Here is a 22,209-nt window from a genome sequence, read left to right as displayed (position 1 = left end):
TTGTTATGTGAATGAATGAATACATGTTCTTTATCGCCCATCTATGAAAAAAAGAAAACAATGGAGTACAATTAAAGAAAAAGAAAGGAAAACAAAAAAAAATGTTATAAAGATATATAAAAATTGTCAATCATAACACAACTAAAATAGTGCGTCCTTCCACGGGTGAGAAGAGGGCTGGTTGCTCAGTTTCTGAAACTGTTCATCCCCGGCGTGAAGCGGCTCCACCACACCAAAACAGTTAACGATTTACCTATTTTTGAACCACCGAGGGGCTGTATCAAAAACTTCGCGTACTTAAAATAGCACTTTCGCAACCTTTGCCTATCAGATTCTGTAAAAAAGTCCCAAAATGGGTTAAATATATAATATGCGGGAGGTCCACACTTTTATATACTCGAGAAAGGGCTCTCCATTCAAGATTAAGTTGCGATGTAACCACACTAGCATCAGCAATGCTAAGTTTGCGTTCTGCATTCCGAAGCAAAAGCTTTCGCGTACTCTTAACCGAAGACCCAAGCGGGAGACCTGGTGGGTACTACCTCCCTATCGCCTAGACGAACACTATCGGGCACATAACAACCGTGAAAATTAAAGCAGAGAACTTGGAACTTAGCAGCATTCATACTTAATCCTGTTTGTCGATATCTATCAGACAGGGTATCAAAACTCCCTTGAAGACAAGCTATTTACCAGGACGGATTTAACAGATCGTCCGCATAACAAAGCACTGACGTATTCATCCCTTTTGAAATGCAGCTAATAGGTAGGCCAGTTTGCGTTAGAAGAGACGCGTTGTTATAGATAATCAGTAATGTGATGGCTACTTGCTTTATTCCGACGAATACAGGGAGTTCACTATCCGAAAGTATATTTTACAACTTCAAACGAACTTTTAGATACCTATACATATAATATAATAGGAAAATTGCATCAAGACTAACACCACGGCTATGCAACTCCAATATGGCCTGCGAGTCGATAAGGGAACAAAAAGCGTTCGCAACGTCGTATGCTCCAAGAACCAGAGTGCTCTCACATGCTTCTGTATCTCTGAGTACATTACAGGGATTTCTAAGGGCATGGACGCAACCTATACTCGACTGGAACCCAAACTGGAATGGAGGCATAATACACTTTTCTTTAAGTGGTCAACAGTCAGAAGCTCAAATATCTTTGCGAAAACGCTTGACACAGTCACTGGCTTATGTGATGAACATGATAATTATGGTTTATTCTTTTTCAGAATTGGACTAATCACTCCAATGCATAAACTGTCCGGAACGACACCAACTTTAAAAACCATTTCAAAAAATAATGCAATGTGGTTATACAGTCCCTTGCGGCGATAACATGCTCCTCACAAATACTGTCTGCGCCAGCCGAGAATTTCTTCTTTCTAAGCTTCAACGCAGCCTCCTTAATCGCAGACAGTGTTATCAAAACAGACTTTGGTTTTGAATCGAATCAAGCAGCGAAGCCTATCTCACTATTGAAAGAGCTTTCTACACTATTAGGTTTTACAAACTGACTTTTGAAATGGCCAATCCGCACAAACTCTGGGATGCTAGCGGGGACCTCAAGCTCTTAAAAAGGGCATTAGAACTTCTGATTACCTTTCCCTTGACTCCCCTCCAAAGCATATACGACCATCCTTTCTACAAGAGCCGTATATGCCCCAAAGGGGCATAACTTAGAACCCTTGCTCTGGGAGCTGTAGGGAGGAGGGAGGGTGTATTCATCACAGACATAATTTTCGAAACCATCAACTACGATCAACAAAACTGTTATCTCAAAATTTTGAAAGGAGGTGTTAAGGGAAATGATGAGCGTGGAAGGGGGGAGCGGCTGTTTGCTCTCAAATCATTTTGACTCTTAAAAAGGACACTATATCTTCCAATTTCAAATCAAATAAGCCCCATCTAAGGTTTATACGACCACCCATTCCGTAAAAACCTTTATGCTCTCATGGCATAAATTAAAACCCTATCCCCAGGGCGCTGGATGGTTATTTCAACCCTAGAGGCATTATTATATGTTCTTTGGGCTACTTTCAATTAAATCGCTATCTCATAATTTCAATCAGATACGTTAGGTGAAAACAGGGGTTGTCAGGGAGGATAAGGGGGCTAAATATCCTCCATCACTTTTGACGCATAAAACGGAACTAGCACTTCAAATTTTCAAGCAAATGAGCTTATTCTAAAGTTAAACAACTATCCTTCCATAAAAACCTTAAATGTCCCGCGGCATAACTTACAACCCTCGCCCTTAGGCTCTGGTGGTTTGTATCAACCCCAAAAGCACTGTTATATGATCTTTGTACTATTCTGAACAAAATGACTGTTTCAAAATTTTTTATTTGATGTATTTCGGCAAAACACGGGTTGGGGGGAGGTAGCTGCCTTACGATCCCTTTGACTCTTAAAAAGGGCACTAGAAATTCAGATTACCAACCCAATGAGTCCTCTCTGAAGTATATACAACCACCCTTTCTATAAAAAACCTTGTATGCCCCCCAGGCATGACTACGACCCTTGCCCTGAGAGCTGTGGGGGCGGAATAACTTCCTAAAAGACATAATTTCCGGACCCTTCACCTACAATGAACAAAATTGCTACCTCCAAATTTTGATTGGAAGTCTTTGGGGAAATGATGAATATGAGAGGGGGTGGGCTAGTTGCTCTCATATCACTTTTGTATCTTAAAAAGAGCACTATAATTTCCAATTTCAAATCAAATGAGCCCCATCTGAAGTCTATACGACCACCCATTCCGTAAAACCTTATATGACCTCCGGGCATGATTTACAACTCTATCCGCAGGGCACTGGGGGTTGTGTCGACCTTAGAGACATTGTTATATGTTTTCTCTAGTATTCTGAGCAAAATTACTATCTCACAATTTTAATCAGATTCTTTTGGTGAAGAGGGGTATTCGGGGAAGGGGGACTAGCTGCCCTCCAACACTTTTGACTCTTAAAAAGGAACTAAAACTTCCAATTTTTTAACCAATATTTTAAGCCTTAAACACCCCGCTCTTTACGCTAAAGTTTTTTTTACTGTTTTAAAAAGTAGAGTTGAGGGAAAGAGTCAAACTTTAGCGTAAAGAGCGGGGCGTTGAGGAGGGAACAGCCCCTTTCATATACGGATTAATTTGTGTTCGTTTTAAGTTTTAATGTCGCTCCTTACTTTTAGTTAAAAAAACTTGTTTTTTTATTTAATATTTGAAAAAAGCGACCCGGTAAGACTATCTGATCACTTTGAAAATGATAAGATTCCTAAAAAATACAGGTAACAAGCTTTGGGAAAAAATACTTAGACGAAATGGCAAATAAAAATTATAAAATGGTAAACCAGCGAGATTCTTGTAAATATTAGCCGTAGCTTTAGGAAAAAGCGCTCACTCGAAATGGTAAAATAATGAAAAAAAAAAATGACAAAATGGTAAAATAGTGAGATTCTTGTAAATATTAGAAGAAGAAAAAATGCTCAGCCGAAATGGTAAAATAATGGTAAAAAAATCGGAAAGATTATAAAAGAATAAGATTCTTGTAAGATGCTGTAGCTTAACGAAAAAAAGCTCAGCCGAAATGGTAACAAATAAATTTGTTGACTGGGCAACTATGACTTATGAGCTCAACTTCTTTATTTTTGGATTTGAAGAAAGGGTTATCGTGATTGACCATAAACAATTATTATTTGGTCGTTGTGACTAGAAACAGTTTGACTGTTTCTATCCAAAATTAGGTTGTTTTCTTTCTATGACAACATTGACAGTTAAAACATATACGAAAAATTTGGATATTTCGGCCACATACACCAGTGGTCGTCATCAGCAGAAAAACTGATGATGACAACCACTGGTGTATGTGGTCGAAGTATCCAAATTTTTTGTAACTGTTTTCACTGTCTAATAAAATGACTTATCCCTATCTGAACTTTAATTTGTTCAATCAAGTATGTCGATTGTAAGTGGATGCGTTTTGAGTTTATTTCATTTTAACAAACGGAACCTGAAACAAATGAAATAAAAATTGAAATTCATTTTTAAACTGGTTCGAGCCCTCAGTCTTTAATCTTACTATGTCAAGGTTTGCCGGCATCGTTCAGCGAAAGATAAACTTTTTTTTTTCATTAGTACTTACAATCTTGTTTAAAGACAAAATAACTTAATAGACCATTAAAATCAAAGAAAATAGAGGTAAAAATTATTCAATTATTTCCAGAAAAAAAACGGATTGAACCAATTAATCGAACATATCGATTTTAAGCGGAAGCGTCTTAGATTCATTTCATTTTGACTAAAGTTTGACTAAAGACGCTTTGAGTCTTACTTGAATAACCGATAGTAAATTGTAGCCAAAGGATCTTAGACTTCAGGGACCAAGAAAGTAGCCAGCGGAGTGCCACAGGGTTTACACTCGGCCATCTTTTATTTTTAATCTGTAGTGATGGTAAAAAGTATTATTTGCTTGAGACTAGTAAAGTTCTTTTTAAGACGCTTTGAGTCTTACTTGAATAACCGATTGTAAATCGTAGCCAAAGGATCTTAGACTTCAGGGACCAAGAAAGTAGCCAGCGGAGTGCCACAGGGTTTACACTCGGTCATCTTTTATTTTTAATCTGTAGTGATGGTAAAAAGTATTATTTGCTTGAGACTAGTAAAGTTCTTTTTAAGACGCTTTGAGTCTTACTTGAATAACCGATAGTAAATTGTAGCCAAAGGATCTTAGACTTCAGGGACCAAGAAAGTAGCCAGCGGAGTGCCACAGGGTTTACACTCGGTCATCTTTTATTTTTAATCTGTAGTGATGGTAAAAAGTATTATTTGCTTGAGACTAGTAAAGTTCTTTTTGCACGTTATTTATTTTAACTTTTAGCTGCTTCATCAGTTGATCTACTTTTTGTAAAAGGAGAAAGACATTGACCGAGCTTATTGAATGGGCAGATTTCAATGTATCTATATTGACTCCAACTAATCATAGTTTTATTCGGATATCTAGTATTGAAACTAATCTAGAAGTCAATCATTTGATGTTGTGAAAGTTCGTTTGTTAATAAAGTATCCTTCATTCATTCATTCACTCATTTACATAATAATGTTTTTGTATTTTATGTGTATTTCGTATATTTGTCGGTATGTGTATGTTTTGTATACATATTTGTATGTACATAGTTTGTATATTGGGTGTGTTTTGTATGTTTTATGCGGATTTTTGTTCCTACTTTGTTTCAAGTTTTGAGCAAGAATAATAAGTTTCATATAAGAATAACAAGCTTTATATAAGAATAATAAGTTTTGAGACTAGTAAAGTTCTTTTCGCACATTATGTATTTTAACTTTTAGCTGCTTTATCAGTTGATCTACTTTTGTAAAAGGAGAAAGACATTGATCAAACTTATTGAATGGGCAGATTTCAATGTATCTATATTGACTCCAACTAATCATAATTTTTTTCAGATATCTAGCATTCATACTCATCTAGAAGTCAATCGTTTGATATTGTGAAAGTTCGTTTGTCAATAAAGTATCTTTCATTCATTCATTCACTCATTAACCTAATAATGCTTTTGTATTTTATATATTTGTTTCTATGTGTATGTTTTGTATGCATATTTGTATGTACTTAGTTTGTATACTGTGTGTTTTGTGTGTTTTATGTGGATTTTTCTTCGTATTTTTTGTTTAATATTCAAGTTTTGAGCCAGAATAATAAGTTTCATATAAGCAGAATGTTCGTAGCTCTGTATCAGAAGCATATTTGAAAAGTGTTACCGGAGTATGTGAAACAAAGAAGACTTCCACCCACTATTAACAAACCCTTAAGTCTTTCTTGGTAGGTGATATATTTTTTGTAGATTTTTTTTTGTAGATATATTTTTTTTTTGTAGATTTGTAAAAAAAATTTTTGTAGATTTGTAGATTTCATCCATACATATATCAGCACAGTTATCATAGTAAGTTTTGGTTTTACTGTAGACAATCTTTTACATTGGTCTATTGTTTATTTTACACGCAGTCTATTACTTTTAATAATAAAATTATTCAACTACCAATTCTTCTGGTTATACGTGACGAAAACAAAAAGAGAATTGTTTCACTACAGTAAAAATATTAAATAAAAGGCGCAACTAAAAATAAAATTTATAAGAATACCTTGACTTTCTTCAAATAATGACCACAAAAGCCTCAGCCTAGGCTTTTTAAGACAGTGAATCAAACATCCCCGTCGGTACACATTTCTTACTGATTCCGCAGTAACAAAATATATGCCCAAGCTTTCATTTATTTCTTTTGTGTTCTCTTCTGATTCTTCTGCAAGACTGGACCCCGTACCTACTGCCATTGTTCGTTCTTGATTTACAGTCTCCACGGTTTCTTCTGGCATATTTATGGTCACTTCCATTCTCTCCCTTTCCCCTTCTTTTTGGTTCTCCTTTTCTCTGTCGCTCTCCTTTATTAAGGATTCTTCCATTTCATCAGACATTATATCTGATTTATTTGTGCCGAATTTGGTAGGATTGTCCATCGTTATTCCTTTGCTATTGTTGGCTTGCACGCTCTGATCAACTCTACCTCTGTCATTTTCTACCTCTACCATCTGAACTGTGCTATGACTAGAAACATCTTTATTTATATTGATAGCAATTAGTTTGTCTTCGATACCAGCTCTTCCAACTTCTCTATTAGCCTTCGTTGGTATTTCCGCTTTCCCAGGGCAAAAAGTCTCTTCTCCCTTCTGTTCTTTTGACATTTCTTTGGACATTTGACATTTTGAATTTAGTTTTTTTCCGTTAGTTTTTTCATTTTCACGTTCAGCTTCTTCAACAGGGTTTTTCCCAATCCACTTTTCAACAAAATTGGCGTATTTTGACCAGAATTCTTCATAGTTTGCGCATGGAACCAAACACCTCTCGAACAGCATTATAATTTTCGAATAATTGCCACGTGATATTTCAAAATCTAGATATTCCTGCCAATTTTTTAGTTGTTTCTTATCTAGAGGCTTGACATGGAAATATGGTCTTCTTATCTATAAAAAAAATACAGCATATTAAACGCTTTTACCAAAAAGCAATTTGCCTGAAAAATGTTTTACTTCTACACAAATCGTTAAATTTAACAGATATTAGGATCAATACTCATTGTTAACAGAGAGAAGAAGAAGAAGAAAAAAATTTTTACTCATTGTTAACAAAGAGAAGAAGAAGAAGAAAAAATGAGAGAGAGAGAGAGAGAGAGAGAGAGAGAGAGAGAGAGAGAGAGAGAGAGAAAGTTATTCTTCTTTAACCTTTCAAAAGGTTAATGAACCTAGTTCAGAAAGATAAAATGCGCATTTTTTTTTCATACTAAACTTTCCTAGGGGGCTTCACTGACGAGTCTTAGGGGGAGAATATATTGCTTGTGTGCAAATAACTATATAGTTACTCCCATAGGGAAAAAAAAACTAAAAATTTTTGCTAAATTGTGCTTAAAAAAGCAATAGCTTAGGTTGATTCAATTCTTAAGGGGATATACCAAATTACAATATCACCCTGTCTCGTCCATTATAAAATTTTTTAGTTCGTGTGGCCAAATTATTTAGAAACGATTGGTTGGTTATTGATTATAGACCTAGAATAAAAGACAACTGCTGAAAATAATTTATTAAACTAAAAGTCAACACCTACTCTCCTGGAAATCTTAGAAAAACCGTTTAACTTCCCGCGTTTTTTGCTGGAGATAGAGATGATCTTTCTAAGAAAACATGATTTTCCTGATTTTTAGGAAAAGACTAAAAATCAGTTCGAAAGAATTATCACTTAGGAAAAGTGGCCAATTTAAAATTTAGAAGCCGTCGTAGTGCCACCCTTTTGACTGACAAGCTCACCGACAAAATGGAGTTAAAAACTCATTACCTTTTCAGTCAAATTTTCAAGTCGAGCCACAAATTCTCGACGGTTCTCAATGATGAATAGTCCTTTGCGAGAATTCGCTAACGGACCCTTTGTCTTTGTGATGGTCAGCCGACGCTTAAGCTTGAAAAACGATCTTAAGCTTCCGAATTGCCTTAAATCTATTAATATTTTTTTAAATAAAAAACACCCTAATTATCCTATATCCCAAACTATTAAAGCAAAATGTCCTCATCTTACTTTATCCTCATATTTCCAGATAGTATCTACTTCTTTTCCCGTCTTCTTGTGAGCTGGTATTATATCGGCTACTATTTTTTCTTTCATAGTTGTACAAAGTTTACTCTCAGGCCGGCTCACTTTTCTTTTGAGTTGCGCAGGATCTCTATCATCACGTGGCAACTTGAATGTTTCTTTGTATGGTATTCCAACAGTCTTACTGGCAATTTCTCGACGTTTTTCATACTCTTTCTGTCCAAGAATGTCAATTGGATGATGATCACGGACATGTGCTACAAAGCTGCAAAAAAAGTAAATGAATAATAAGATATATATATATATATATATATATATATATATATATATATATATATATATATATATATATATATATATATATATATATATATATATATATATATATATATATATATATATATATATATATATATATATATATATATATATATATATATATATATATAAAACAGTAGACCTATATCTAGTAGTGAGAGTCAGAAATATACGGCCACGAAGGCTGGACTTGATTGGTTGACCTCACTTTCTAGGCTCACTCAAAACATTCTGAGTCTGTGTTTAGGGAAAAAGTGAGTGCCAATTCCTGATGGAAAGTTGGAACTTTCAAACAACGTCTCGTTAGTTAGTCTCCCCGCGACATATTCTGTGGGGCTTCAAGTAGCTCATTAACGTGAATTATAATATCCTTTATTTTGTGCTATACATGCCTATTTATAGGTACTGAAATTATAAGGATATATTAAAAAACAACTTTGAGAACAACTTTTAGAACTTCGAGACAACCCTAGAAAATACTATGTGGAGTTTCTAATTGCTCATTAACATGCATTACGATGTTCTTTATTTTGTGCAATAAATTTGAGTTTAATTCCGTCCCAGGGAGACTTATCAAAATCTGGCACAGGCCTGGTGCACGCAGCCTTACAAAGGCGTGGACAGACAATGCAGCTATAGGCTCAGTCTTACTATACGATGCAGAAACTTGACCAAGAACCATCACGGCTTTAAAGAAACTGAGTATGACTCAAACAAAAGAAATCTGAAAAATGGAGGAACTCCGCTGGTATAATTTATCAGCAACGCCAACCTCCTACACGCATAAAGAGGATTCCATTTTCCCTACAAGTAGCGCAGAGTACACTGAGATGGTACGGACATCCCTTCAAAATGCCGAAAGAACTCCATGTTACATCGCCTTCGAATTAAAAGCCGTAGCCACTGAGTGGAAACGACCATGTAGTCGTCTAAGAATGAGATGTTCGGAAAGTCCCCACCAATTTCTAAGCAAGGCAAGAATGAGATTTAAAGATGCACCCGCGGTTGTTCAAAACCGAATATCCTGGAGGAGGATGGTGTCTGCTCTCTCGATGCTGGCGCCTAGACAGTAGGGATGATTAAATCAAGTAAATCAAGTGTATATTTACAAGCACTCGCTGAAATTACTGGGTTGTTTTAATGGGGAGTAAAGTATATTAAGAACTGAGGTTCATGATTTGTTTGTTTATAAAGTTTTAAAATAACCTTTTTTTACCTGAAACTGTGTAGGTATAAAATCATACCCAGTTTTCCTTCTTGGATATTATTTAGTAAGTTAATGAATTTTGTAGCTTTTAAATTCTACTGATCAAGGACAAAATTGAAAAAGAAAACGCATATTTTTATTACAACAGTCATAGTTCAGTTATAAAAAAATTATATTATTGACTCAATCTTGGCCAAACTGGACACTTGTACTGTTCTTAATTTCTTCTTATATAAAATAATTAAAGAGGACATTTATGGCGAAAATTTGGCAAGATTTTTTGCAATGCTAAATCTAGACATTTAAGGAACACTAGAATCCGGGAGCGATTTACTCATTAAAAATATATCTTTCATATAGGCCTATTAGCATTTTCTTCTGTATCTCAAAAACAGATACACATAAAATAGGCTGGCAAAAACGGAGAGGATTAGACAAAGCCAATAAAACATCAATAAATAGGGAATTAAAGCCATGACTTCGGGAGTCTAGTGATAAGCGAAAAGTGAAACAAAAAACCAAAGGTTCTTTGATGACCGTTTGTTATTTGGGATATTTCATCTGTGAGATAAAGTTCAGGAAACTGTGGAAATGTCAAGCAAATTGTGAAACTGGTAAATGAATTGGCTGAAATGACAAATCTCGGTCAACACCAATCTTAGATTTCTCGCTATTGTGGCAGAACGTTTCAAATTCTCAAAGGAATCTTCTGGAATCTTGGCTGAATGAACAGCCTTTGCCGATCTCAGTGTTAAACCTCTCGCGTTTGAGCCTTTCCACACACTCTACATAAGAATAGTTTTATTTTGAAAGCATTTTGATTTTGGTTTTTTTTTCTGAGAACTCCTGTAATTTTTTGTCAGTGATGCATTGAAGCAACGTAGCAACCATTTTATATTGAAGACAGGTGCCAAAGGACAGTTTAATTAAACCATTTCTATTAAAGTTTATATTACTTATTTACCAGTGGTTCTCTGAAGTTGATTGGTCTTAATAAAACCGAAGACAATTACTTTTGCCATTCGTACTTTAGTCAGAATTTAGTAACTAAACTAGTAACTATTCAATAGCTAAACTAGAGTCTAGTGCGGTATAGTGTTCCGTTAATGTTCATTCAGCCAAATCATTTCTTGACCAGCTTAAAGATAGGAGCTGGGGCTTGACTTACGAGTAGACAGTCGGACCCAAAAGCCGTTTGTTTTACATCATTTTGTAAGTTTTGAAGAGAGAAAATAGGGATTGGAACACCTTTGCGGCTTTTTATCTAGACAAATTTAAATAAGGGGAAAACCTCCAAAATTAAAGTTTGGGTTTGAATACTAACAAGTTTGTCTTAAAGTACCAAGGACATCAAAATGAAAACATTTTTGGCCTCCTGGCTCCTTCTTAGGTCTACTCATAGCTGAATACCGGGATTTCTTATTTTTTTCTTTTGGTTGTCCCAAAGTTATAGAGATTAAGAGCCTTGCGCAAAGTTTCTCTAGCGTTGTCGTACTGAATCGTAAAAGAAAATAAGCGGAATCTGATTCGGTAAATTTGATACAAATTTCTGTCCGTTAAAATTCAAAGATATTTTATAAAACTGCAAACAATCATATAAGGAAGACACAACATAGTATTTTTTTTTTTTTTTTTTTTTTTTTTTTTTTTTTTTTTTTTTTTTTTTTTTTTTTTTTTTTTTTTTTTTTTTTTTTTTTCTAGCCGCTGAACTTTAACCATCTCACAGTATTTTCGGTTTATGGTATATAGGCTGGTCTGATATTTGTGATATATCAAGGGGTGGAGCCAAAAAGGTTGATTAAGGCAACTGGGTCTTATGTATAGGATTTGTTTTCTTGGTGTCTGAAGCAAACAATCAATTTAATATTTGTGCGTCACATGATACGAATTAAGTAAAAGAAGTGATGCTTCTAGATCCAAAAGAAAATAAGGATTCTACTGATTATGTGAATGAAGGTGAAGCACGAAAGGATAAATATATAAAAATAGGATAGTTGGTCTCTCAAAAAGATGCTCCTTTAGGTGAGTCAATTAACTAATAAACTGAAGTTTTTAATGCCAAATATATTTCATAATAAACACATCATTGCATAGCCTAAATTTTTTAGCTATTCAATTATACATAAATTTCTATTCAATTCCTATCTGGCAACAGGATGCTGGGGTTATATTCATTCATAATTAAATTACTGTTTTTTTTTGTTTTTTTTTTAACAGTTTACTGCCAATGCATGACAGCGTTTGTCTTTTTCTAAAGCAATCATGAAAGATATACTTTCTAGTGCTCCATAATATTACATTTTCTTCGCTCATTTTTTGCTGATTTCTAGCACACGTTCTTTATTTTCAAACTTGGCACCCGCCAAGCACTAAAGCTGTATAAATGCATATGGCTTACCCTGTTTAAAGAATCAGATTTCATTTTTGCATTCCTTGGTACTTTAGGATTGTGTTTTATTAACCAAAATAATGAACTATACCACAGATACACCCTGTATTCAATCAGATCAATTGTACAACAGCAGAGGTTAACCCATAAGATGAACGTCATCAAACATCAGATACCTCTTAAAGTTATATCATTTGAATATTAAGTAAAATAAGAGACAAATGATTTTACGGTATCTCTCGGTACTAGAAGCTAGGAACATCTTTATTGTAGACAATTATTTTCGATTTGTTAGAGTCTAGGGATCACTATTTTAGTAAGAGGATTCTTAAGGTCGGGTAGCAAACCACGATGAGTTGGAAAATAAAAAGACGACTCATGTCTAAGATTATAACGACGACATAGAATCCACAACAATCCAATTATTAAGGAAATCTAGGTTGAGTTTTTTCAGTCCACCATTATTGGTTGACTAGTTGTGTCCAAATATAATTTTTACAGCTCTTTTATGTACCGTCTTAAGTCTAAACAATCCTCAACAATCCCAGAAAGTTTCACCCTAAAACCCTAAGCCTTAGTAGCAATTAGTAGTAGCAATAGCAGTAGTAAAATTACTGTTACTTTCATTGGTTTAACATCACAAGCAACATACCATGAAAACTTCAACTTAGCACTCTAAGCTGTTCCTTAGATATTGATGTTACACCCTTTTGATAGGCTGCATATACACAGCTAGTACGCAGCATATACAGTTAGTATTTTCATCGTAAAAGCAGTAGCTGTAATATACACATAGTGCCTTTTGGTTAGTTCAACATCCAACTCAACATGCCCTGAAAGTATCAACTTACTACTCTAAGCAGTTCCTGAGACAACCCACACAAGAACAACTTGTTTTAATTAAGTTCAACACGGCGCTCACCATTCTCTGACACATTTGTCTTAATCTCTATAGCTGAGGGAATAGTAGTAGTCGTAGGAGTGGTGGTAGTATTTGAGCTTGAGGAGTAGCAGTAATGATAGTAGTAGCATCAGTAGTATTCATATAGTGCCTTTTGTTTAGTTCAACATCCCTCTAACGTCAGGAGTAGGCGTTAGCCCTATTCCTGTTTGTGATATTCTCCTTTCGGTTAGGGTTTGACTTAATTATTTATTGTAATTTCTGATGGATTTTATTTATTTATTAATAGTGGTTTACGCTCATTTTATGGATGAATTATTGATTGACTATAGTTCTTCTCGTCTCCAGTTTAATTTAACACTTTACTTTTCTATGAAAAACTTCTTTTGTAGAAAGCTTCTTTTCGGTTAATAGTGATAAAAAGCATGCGTTCAGCAATGAAGCCGCTGCAATTAGAAAAAAAGAAAGAAGAAAAAAACATACTTGTCAAAATGCTTATTGTAGAGCCTCGTTGGTATTTTCAAAACTCGCCTGTAGAGGGCTGTTACCTTGTCTAATCGATTAGCTTGTGCTTCCCAGTTCATGTAAGATTCCCACAAGCTATCTGCTGTAAAAATGCTTCCAGATGCAGCAATTGCCTGCTCATAACGCCTAAAATATATTGCTTATCAGTTCAATATGATCAAGTATGACCTAACCCAAGTACTTGAGGGTAGGTTTACACTTTAAATTTACGAAGGATTAACGCCATCTGCGAATCAGTTGGTGTCCATTTCCCCATGTATTTCATCATTAGGAGTTGTTAGCAAATTAAGATATTATCTTCCATCAAAGCCAGCAATGAGAAAATGTACTATCTACTTATAAAAATTTAATGTATATGAACGTTTCTGTTGTGCAATGTAATTGTTTAATGTATGTGAATGTTTCTGTTAACACACATCGCCAGAAATTTTTAGAAGTTATGTTGAGTACACTCTTGCAAAATCTTGGGTAAAAATTGTTTTCGACCCTTTGCCCCCCCCCCCACCTTGGTATTCAAATGTTTTGTTAATTTAGCATTCACCGTAACACGTTGCACATACAATCAAAATAAATTATCAAAATCGAAATAAACAATTAATATAAATAATTTATAGTTTATTTAAAAGTTATTAAAATATTTATAATAAATTATTTTGTTTTGATTGCATGTGCAAGGAGTTAGAAAAAGATATGCAAACCAAATTCATTTTAATGTGGAAAATCCTCCCTTGGAATTCCCATCTCCCTAGCGAAAAAATTTCCCCCAATAACTCATCCCTGGATTCCCCCCACAAATAACGTTAGTATTTTTAATTTGTAAAACTTTTATGTTGAATGACAAATTAACGAAATTTTTGAACACCAAATTCAGAGAATTTGAAAAAACAGTTATAAACAGTTCGTGGTAACGAACTGTAGTAAGGAGCGACCCGGCTCAAGCAACCGAAACTCTAAAAAATGGAAAATTTTTTATACCAATAGTCACATCAAAAGAATCGCATTTTAATGCTGATTTTTAATATATAAGTTTCATCAAGATCCGCTAAACCCATCAAAAGTTACGAGCCTGAGAAAATTTGCTTCATTTTAGAAAATAGGGGGAAACACCCCCTAAAAGTCATACAATCTTAACGAAAATCACACCATCAGATTCAGCGTATGAGAGAACCTTGTTGTAGAAGTTTCAAGCTCCTATCTACAAAAATGTGGAATTTCGCATTTTTGCCAGAAGACAGATCACGGTTGCGTGTTTATTTGTTTGTTTTTTTGTTGTTTTTTTTCCCAGGGGTGATCGTATCGACTGAGTGGTCCTAGAATGTTGCGGGAGAGCTCATTCTAACGGAAATTAAAAGTTCTAGTGCCCTTTTTAAGCGACCAAAAAAATTGGAGGGCACCTAGGCCCCCTCCCACGCTAATTATTTTCCCAAAGTCAACGGATCAAAATTCTGAGATAGCCATTTTATTCACCATAGTCGAAAAACCTAATAACTATGTCTTTAGGGACGACTTACTCCCCCGCAGTCCCCGTGGGAGGGGCTGCAAGTTACAAACTTTGACCTGTGTTTACATATAGTAATGGTTACTGGGAAGTGTACAGACGTTTTCAGAGGGATTTTTTTTTGTTCAGGGGGGAGAGTTGAGGAGGGAGGTTACGTGGGAGGATATTTCCATGGAGAAACTTCTCATGGGGGAAGAGAATTTCAATGAAGGGGGCGCAGGATTTTCTAGCAATATTTGAAAAAAACAATGAAAAAATAAATATGAAAAGTTCCTTCTACCGAAAGTAAGGAGCAGCATTAAAACTTAAAACGAACAAAATTATTACGCATATGAGGGGTTTACCTCCTCGTTATACCTCACTCTTCACACTAAAGTATTTTTAGTAATTTCAACTATTTATTTTACGGCCTTTGTGATTCAGAGGTCATTCTTAAGGAATTGGGACAAATCTAAGCTTTAGTGTAAAGAGCGAGGTATCGACGAGGGTTGAACCCCCTCATATACGCAATAAAAACATACGAATATAGAAGTTCGTTACGTAAGTTAATTCGTAAGTTACGTATATTTTTTACCTATGAAAACGTTTGTAAAAAATTAAAAGTTCTAGTTGCTTTTTTAAGTAATCAAAACCTTGGAGGGCAACTAGGCCTCCTCCCTTGCGCCTTTTTTCTCAAAATCTTCCGATTAATTGCAATTAATTAATATGCAAATTTCGCTTTAATTATTTATGTGCGGAGAGCCAAGATCAAAACATGCATTAATTCAAAAACGCCCAGAAATTTAATAAAATTTTTTTAAATGAAAGTAAATAGCAACATTAAAACTTAAAACGAACAGAAATTACTCCGTATATGAGAGGGGCTTTTTCTCCTCAACGCCCCGCTCTTTACGCTAAAGTTTCTTACTGTTTTATAAATAGAGTTAAGAGAAAGAGTCAAACTTTAGCGTAAAGAGCGAGGCGTTGTAAAGTAAGTAAAGTAAGATTCGATCACTCCTTCGTAAGTTAAAAATACCAAATTTTTTCTAATTTCTCGGAATTAACCCTCCCCCGCAGCTCCCCCAAAGAGAGCAGATCCGTTCCGGTTATGTCAATCACGTATCTAGGACTTTTGCTTATTTTTCCCACCAAGTTTCATCCCGATCCCTCCACTCTAAGCTTTTTCCAAGATTTTAGGTTTCCCCTCCAACTCCCCCCAATGTTAACAGATCCGGTCGAGATTTAAAATAAGGGCTCTGAAACACGACATCCTTCTAAATATCAAATTTCATTAAGATCCAATCACCCGCTCGTAAGTTAAAAATACCTCATTTTTCTAATTTTTCCAAATTAATCATCCCCCCACTCGCCCCCCCAGATGGTCGAACCGGAGAAGCGACTATTTCTAACTTAATCTGGTCTGTTCCCTGATATGCCTGCCAAATTTCATCGTCCTAGCTTATCTGGAAGTGCCTAAACTAGCAAAACTGGGACCGACAGAATTTGCGATGACTATATGTCACTTGGTAAATACCAAGTGCCATAAAGACTGATTAGTTTTCCTCCTGCTACCTAGAAATAACTGAGCTTTTTAAAACTAAACGTAAATATTTAATATAGGATTAAATCTATTTGTGAACAAATGGACATCACAAGCCCAGAAATAAATACAAAATCCAAACTACTGAGTCAAACTGAAAGACAAACACAGAAAAAAAGAAAATAATAAAACTGGTCAAAAAGAAAGAAAAATCGGTACAATAAAACAAATCAAAAAGATTAAAAATAATTAAATAATTGAACTTACAAAGGAACTAATTCAGCTAGTAAAGTCACAACCAAGGGAGAAACTTTACAAATAATGAAAAGAGGAAAACTATTGGAATGGTTTATTAAAAAAAGGAAGAGATTATAGAAAACAAATGTTAAAAATCTATGAAATAATAATTTACATAGTTAATGGTGAAAAGGGGAGGGAGGAAAGAGGGGGAAGGCGTTAACATATTGTCCATTATAATTGTGTAGGAGAAAAAGTTCTTCTCTATCTTTATCTGGATAACTCTACTTGGGTACAATTGAGATTTTGTTGAAGCAGAACTAGGGAGGCAAGATCTAAATGGGAAAAGTGAATTTTATTCTAGGGGAGGGCTATGTAAAGTATATTCTTGCTCATTCGTTTGACTTACCGCATATCAAGCAATAAGCATTCAGTCTTAGCATTCAATATTCTTAGGACTATAATGAAAGAACGTTTAGGCCATGTTTTAACGATGACGGATGAAAAATTGCCAAAGATTGTGCTTTTTGGCTATCCAAATGAGCCCAAACGAAAATCAAATCCCCAAATGGGATGAGAAGAGGTCATAAGGGAGAATTAAAAGGTAACTGAATACCCTCTGGGAGGGTAAAGAGTGAGCCACACAGTAGCTTGGAGTGGAAGAGGAGCGTGCGCAGATACATTTATCTTAGAGAGTACGGAGCTGCAGTTGTTTATTTTTAATAATAGTTATAGCCCTGTAGAAGCCGAATCAGCGTGAAAAAGTCTTCAGTGTCAATATAAAAAACAGGCTTTTATAGATGCTAAATATGAAGTTGAGCAATAATAAACGAGAGCAAATCGAATATGTATTCGAAAGATCTTTACGCCGACGTAAAGCCAACACTCGCCTCGCAATAAATTTCTGCAATTTACAGCTAAGGTAGGAAATGAGGTTAGTAGCTGGTTTGGTATTAAATCAGGAGTTAAGCGGGGTTGTATTTTACCCCCATTTATATGGATCATTTTGATGGACTCTGTCTTAAGGAGCATAGGAAAGGCAAAGGGAGAACACGCAATCAAAAGGGGAAGAAAAAGTTTCCTGGGCTTAGATTATGCTGATTTAAGCATCCTAGGTGAAAGTACGAGCAAAATGTATGAACTTTGAGAGGTTTTGCGAGTTCATGGTGCTAGAACAGGTTTGAAAATTAATATTAAAGGCCAAGTCACTAAGGCTAGGAATAAGTGAAGATAAAAAGGTGACACAGGGTAACGTAAAGACCGATCAAGTGGACAGCTTCACTTACCTTAGCAAGTTGTAAGTAAGTTAGTAGGTTAGTAAGTAAGTTACATAGTTGGTGGTATTATTAGTAAAGACGGTGAGAGCAGTGAAAATGTTAAAAGTAGTAAAAAGTTGTTCCTTCACAAGTGGAAAAAGTTTGGAAGAATAGAAGATAAGTCTGCGAACCAAGATTAGAACATTGGAAACTACAACGATGACAGTGGTCAAATATGGTTCTGGAGCATGAGCACTCAGAAAAACAGAGGAAGATTAGAAAATTGTAGTTCAATCTCGCTTTTTAGGACTATAATTAGAGAAAGGCTGAAGAGTTGTTAGTAGTAGTAGTAATGTACAGCTAAGACCCTGTTTTCAAAAATAATTTGTTTTTTATCAAAATTAATCTGAAGGTATATCAATTATAACCCAATAGAAACCAAAACCACAAGAAAAAATCCTTCAGAGGCGATGTAAAGAGAACACTATGTTTGATTTAAAGATGAATTTGACTGATTGTAGACAAGGAGAAATAAATTCAACATAAAAAAAATCCGTCAGTGACAATGTAAAATTAACATGGGGCAATTTATAAAACATAATTACAAGGTTTTAGGTTGTTTTAGGGTCTATGTGGTAGACTTACGCCTTATTGTTAAATGATAACTTAAATGAATATTTATATATTGGACGTTTTTACAGTAAAAGCAATTGTAAATCATATTCCAAGGCTACATATTAAGCTAAGATCATATTACTAGTTCTCAGTTTTTCACAGTGTGTTAGAAGAATATGATAATTATTATTCTGATAACAACAAGAAGGAAGAACAATAATTAAATACAAAAGTATTATGATATGCAGCACAGCATCGCGATATGCAGCACGCGGTTGTGATATGCAGCATACAGTTGTGATATGTAGCACAACATTCTGATATGCAGCACAACATTCTGATGTCCAACAACATTTAATATGCAGCAGCATGATTAAAATGTAGCAGCGCTCATTATTGATAATAGTTGTGATAATACCAGTACCAAAATAGACCCTTAGTTTTAGTTTTAGTCAAAGAGCCAGTAGACAAAAAGACACTTATCTGAAAGCACTTCCTAGTCACATCGATACCGGTGATGTGACTTGTACCCGGGAACACGTTCCCAGGAATAGTAAGATCAGGAGGATAAATATTGTTGTGTAATTTCATTCCTTTATTGGCCGTCTGATGAAAGGATCAGGAGTTGGAGAATTGATTAGTCAAGAAGGTTCATTTCTAAGCACAACCATGAAGAGTTGATTATTTAAAGATACAGCTAATTTAACAAAGAAAATTGAAAATGATATTTCAAGCTTGGATTCATTTAGACAAGAATTAATATAAGCATTCATGTTGTTACTGCGCAGAGTAGCATGTCTGGTCACTTTAAGTCACTTGATGATTCTCTGTTTCGTAGCTCTGGATGATTTGTCAGCCCCAGAGTTACAGCTATTTGAATTTTGGACTATTCTGAACAAATGGCTTTTCAAAGTTTCGATAAGATGTATTTGGGGGGAAAAGGCGTGAGATGGGAGGGGTTATTAACCCTCCGGTTACTTTTGCTTCTTAAAAGGGCACTAGAACTTTCGAAGTCCAATAGGGAAAAACACCCAAAGAATATTCCACTGACCATGGAAACTTTTCAGTTCCATAATAAACGTATTCTTGCCAACTCAACATCCCGCTTCAGACTCTGAATCCCTTCCAATTGTCCGCAAACTCTTCAACCTTGGATAGGTATTAAACGGAACCTAAAATGGGATGCCAAGGACTAGTTCCTTGCCTAAGGGGCCAGTTTTCATTCGGAGAATCTCACCATAATGCACCTCTTCTACGCTGTTAGCCCTCGTTGTAGATGCGAAGGAGTAAAAACTTGTTGTGTAGTAGAGGGTGCATGTGTGTCAGATTCAGAGGATGATTGTTATTTTTGATGTAATTATTTATCTGTGCTTTTATTTTATGCCTATTAGATATTATATGGTTATTTGACTGGGTAGTCTCTTTGAAAATATCAGTACCGCGCTGAGTATTTTGTACTGTATTTCTTTCATTTCTCTTACTCGAAACCTTCCTAGCTAGTTTTCACTATCCGCTTCTCTTGAACATTATAAATGACTTCTCAATGAACTACTTTTACTTGTTTACTTTTAAATTTGATTCATCCGAAATAATCATACTCAATCGATAACAGTGATGCCTTTTTTTTGTTTAAAATGAGCAAATTTAATGGGATATAACAAAGAAGTTGCGAGATAGCCCTTTTTTATATTTTAAGTCATTTTAAAGGATCAAATACCCCTCAAAGGAACCTTTTCCCGGGTATAATGGCAATCAGCGGGTTCGAAATGACTAGAAAATGCTTTAAGATGGCGTGAAACACATAAGTGTCATGGAAGTGTCAAATTTTTATTTTCTGGACTTTTTCTAGAACCTATGCATGGACAACAGCTCAGATTTAGCTATTTTTGATGAACTGTAAATTTATTTAATTAATGAAATAAATGTATACTTATTTATAACCACATTAAGTTTATAACATGGTTAGCGCAAGCTTACCACTTAAACTATCTAAACATTATCATTTTGAGGTCTTTGGAATGACGGAGATAAATTGCAATACTTTCCAATATCATTTGATGGGACCAAATTCATTCAGAAGAAAAATAAAATCAATTTTGCCTCTACAAGAGAAGCTTTCACAAAATAAATACATTAACATATCAAAAATTAAGAACTGAGCTGAACATTTACCATCGCATAAAATCATCTTTTTCTTCTGTTCCCTTATAAATTTCACCAGTGAGGGTAACCAGACTAAGCCAAAGATCAGTAGAAAACGGTACTGCTTCTAAGCCTTTTTCCAATACTTCAACAGCCCTAAAAAAACAAATAAGGTCAGTAGGATAATATACCAGCAGTCATACAGTTGCCTTGTGCTAAGTCCAAAATATCTTAATCATACTGGAATCAGTGGCCTGACTGTGCAAGCTCAACCAGAGCCAACCGAAATTTCAATGGCTACCAAGAGAAGGTTAAAGGAAGGGTGAGCGAAAGCACAAGATGGCTGGACCATAGCCCTCCATTGAACTTCCTGGCTGAAGGGCCACAAAAAAGGGGACCAGCATTGTCAGTGTGTCTGAAAATCTTAATGCCGTTTCTTCAGATTTCTCTTATTCTACCTGAATCATAACCCCAGGAAAAACGAGCTAGTCCTGAAGAATTTCAAGAATAACACGGTAATGCCATATACAGATAAGTCCAGCTCAAATTATCATTGTCGCAGTTATCTTTTGCTCTTTGCTTTCATTTAACTTTTTTTTAATTTATCATTTTTTAGGATCATATTCCCTGTAGCCCCTCCCCCTCCAAGTTTCCGACTTTTTGCGCCAAACTTCAACTATTTTTTCGAATTGCTGGATTTACGAAAAATATCGATTTCCGATAAAACTACCGGTTTCAAAATCAGAGTGGAGCTATCTCCCCCACGATACCACTACTGCGCCGTCAATCTAATTATGTTTCTCAGTACGAAGAGAGACTAGGAATTAAATCTCTTTTCCAAATTAACTGAGTGACCTTTCCTGGACTTTAAAAATGTAGTCACTGTGCCCTTTGAGACTTTGAGCTTCCTCCCCTCCCCCAAATGAAAAGAAACAATGATGTCACTCACCTAACAACTGGTGCGCAGCTATGGTACATTATAAAATTATTGGTATAGTTAGATTAACAGTGTATAACAGGCATTCATTTAATATGATATGGGACTACTGTTGGGAATGAATGGTGGCACCTTGCTGCAGCATTGCCTTTGAAACTAGGAAATTTTATATATTTAATACTTCTGAAATGGATGGCTATCTCAGAATTTTTGCTTGACTTCATTTTGACCCTATTTCCCCAAAATTATTGATGGTCGTCAATAGTCAAGACCGTTGTGGCACAATCCCTTTTGCTACTAAAAAGCTTCGAACATTATAACTTGAAAACTCTTCTCGAACGATTGCTCTCCTGATATTGTACAACCACTGGTTCAGTCACCCTTCATGGCAAAAAGGCAGAATGTCGGCAGAAAACATTGCTACGGATGTTTCGAGTAAAGAAAAAATGTCACCAAACATTAAAAAACTGAACTTTTTTTTGGGGGGGGGGGAGTCCACTCCGTCCAGATTT

The 22,209-nt window shown here is 35.3% G+C and overlaps 1 protein-coding gene across 4 annotated transcripts in view; it reads right to left on the bottom strand.

Annotated features, from left to right (window-relative positions):
* LOC136032299 (pre-mRNA-processing factor 39-like) overlaps nt 1-22,209 on the bottom strand; it is a 180,412-nt gene that overhangs the window by 121,431 nt on the left and 36,772 nt on the right. For all 4 annotated transcript variants that reach the window (XM_065712581.1, XM_065712583.1, XM_065712582.1 and 1 more), the window contains exons 5-8: nt 20,791-20,916; nt 13,452-13,619; nt 8,139-8,418; nt 6,160-7,036 (exon numbers count right to left, since the gene is read on the bottom strand). In XM_065712581.1, coding sequence (XP_065568653.1) covers nt 6,160-7,036; nt 8,139-8,418; nt 13,452-13,619; nt 20,791-20,916 — 1,451 coding nt within the window. The remainder of the gene's footprint in view (nt 1-6,159; nt 7,037-8,138; nt 8,419-13,451; nt 13,620-20,790; nt 20,917-22,209) is intronic.

The sequence above is a fragment of the Artemia franciscana genome, chromosome 10 (assembly GCF_032884065.1).
Source record: "Artemia franciscana chromosome 10, ASM3288406v1, whole genome shotgun sequence".
In the NCBI taxonomy this organism is placed as follows: domain Eukaryota; kingdom Metazoa; phylum Arthropoda; class Branchiopoda; order Anostraca; family Artemiidae; genus Artemia; species Artemia franciscana.
The sequence above is the reverse complement of the archived record's forward strand: the minus strand, read 5'-3'. Positions and strand labels throughout refer to the sequence as shown.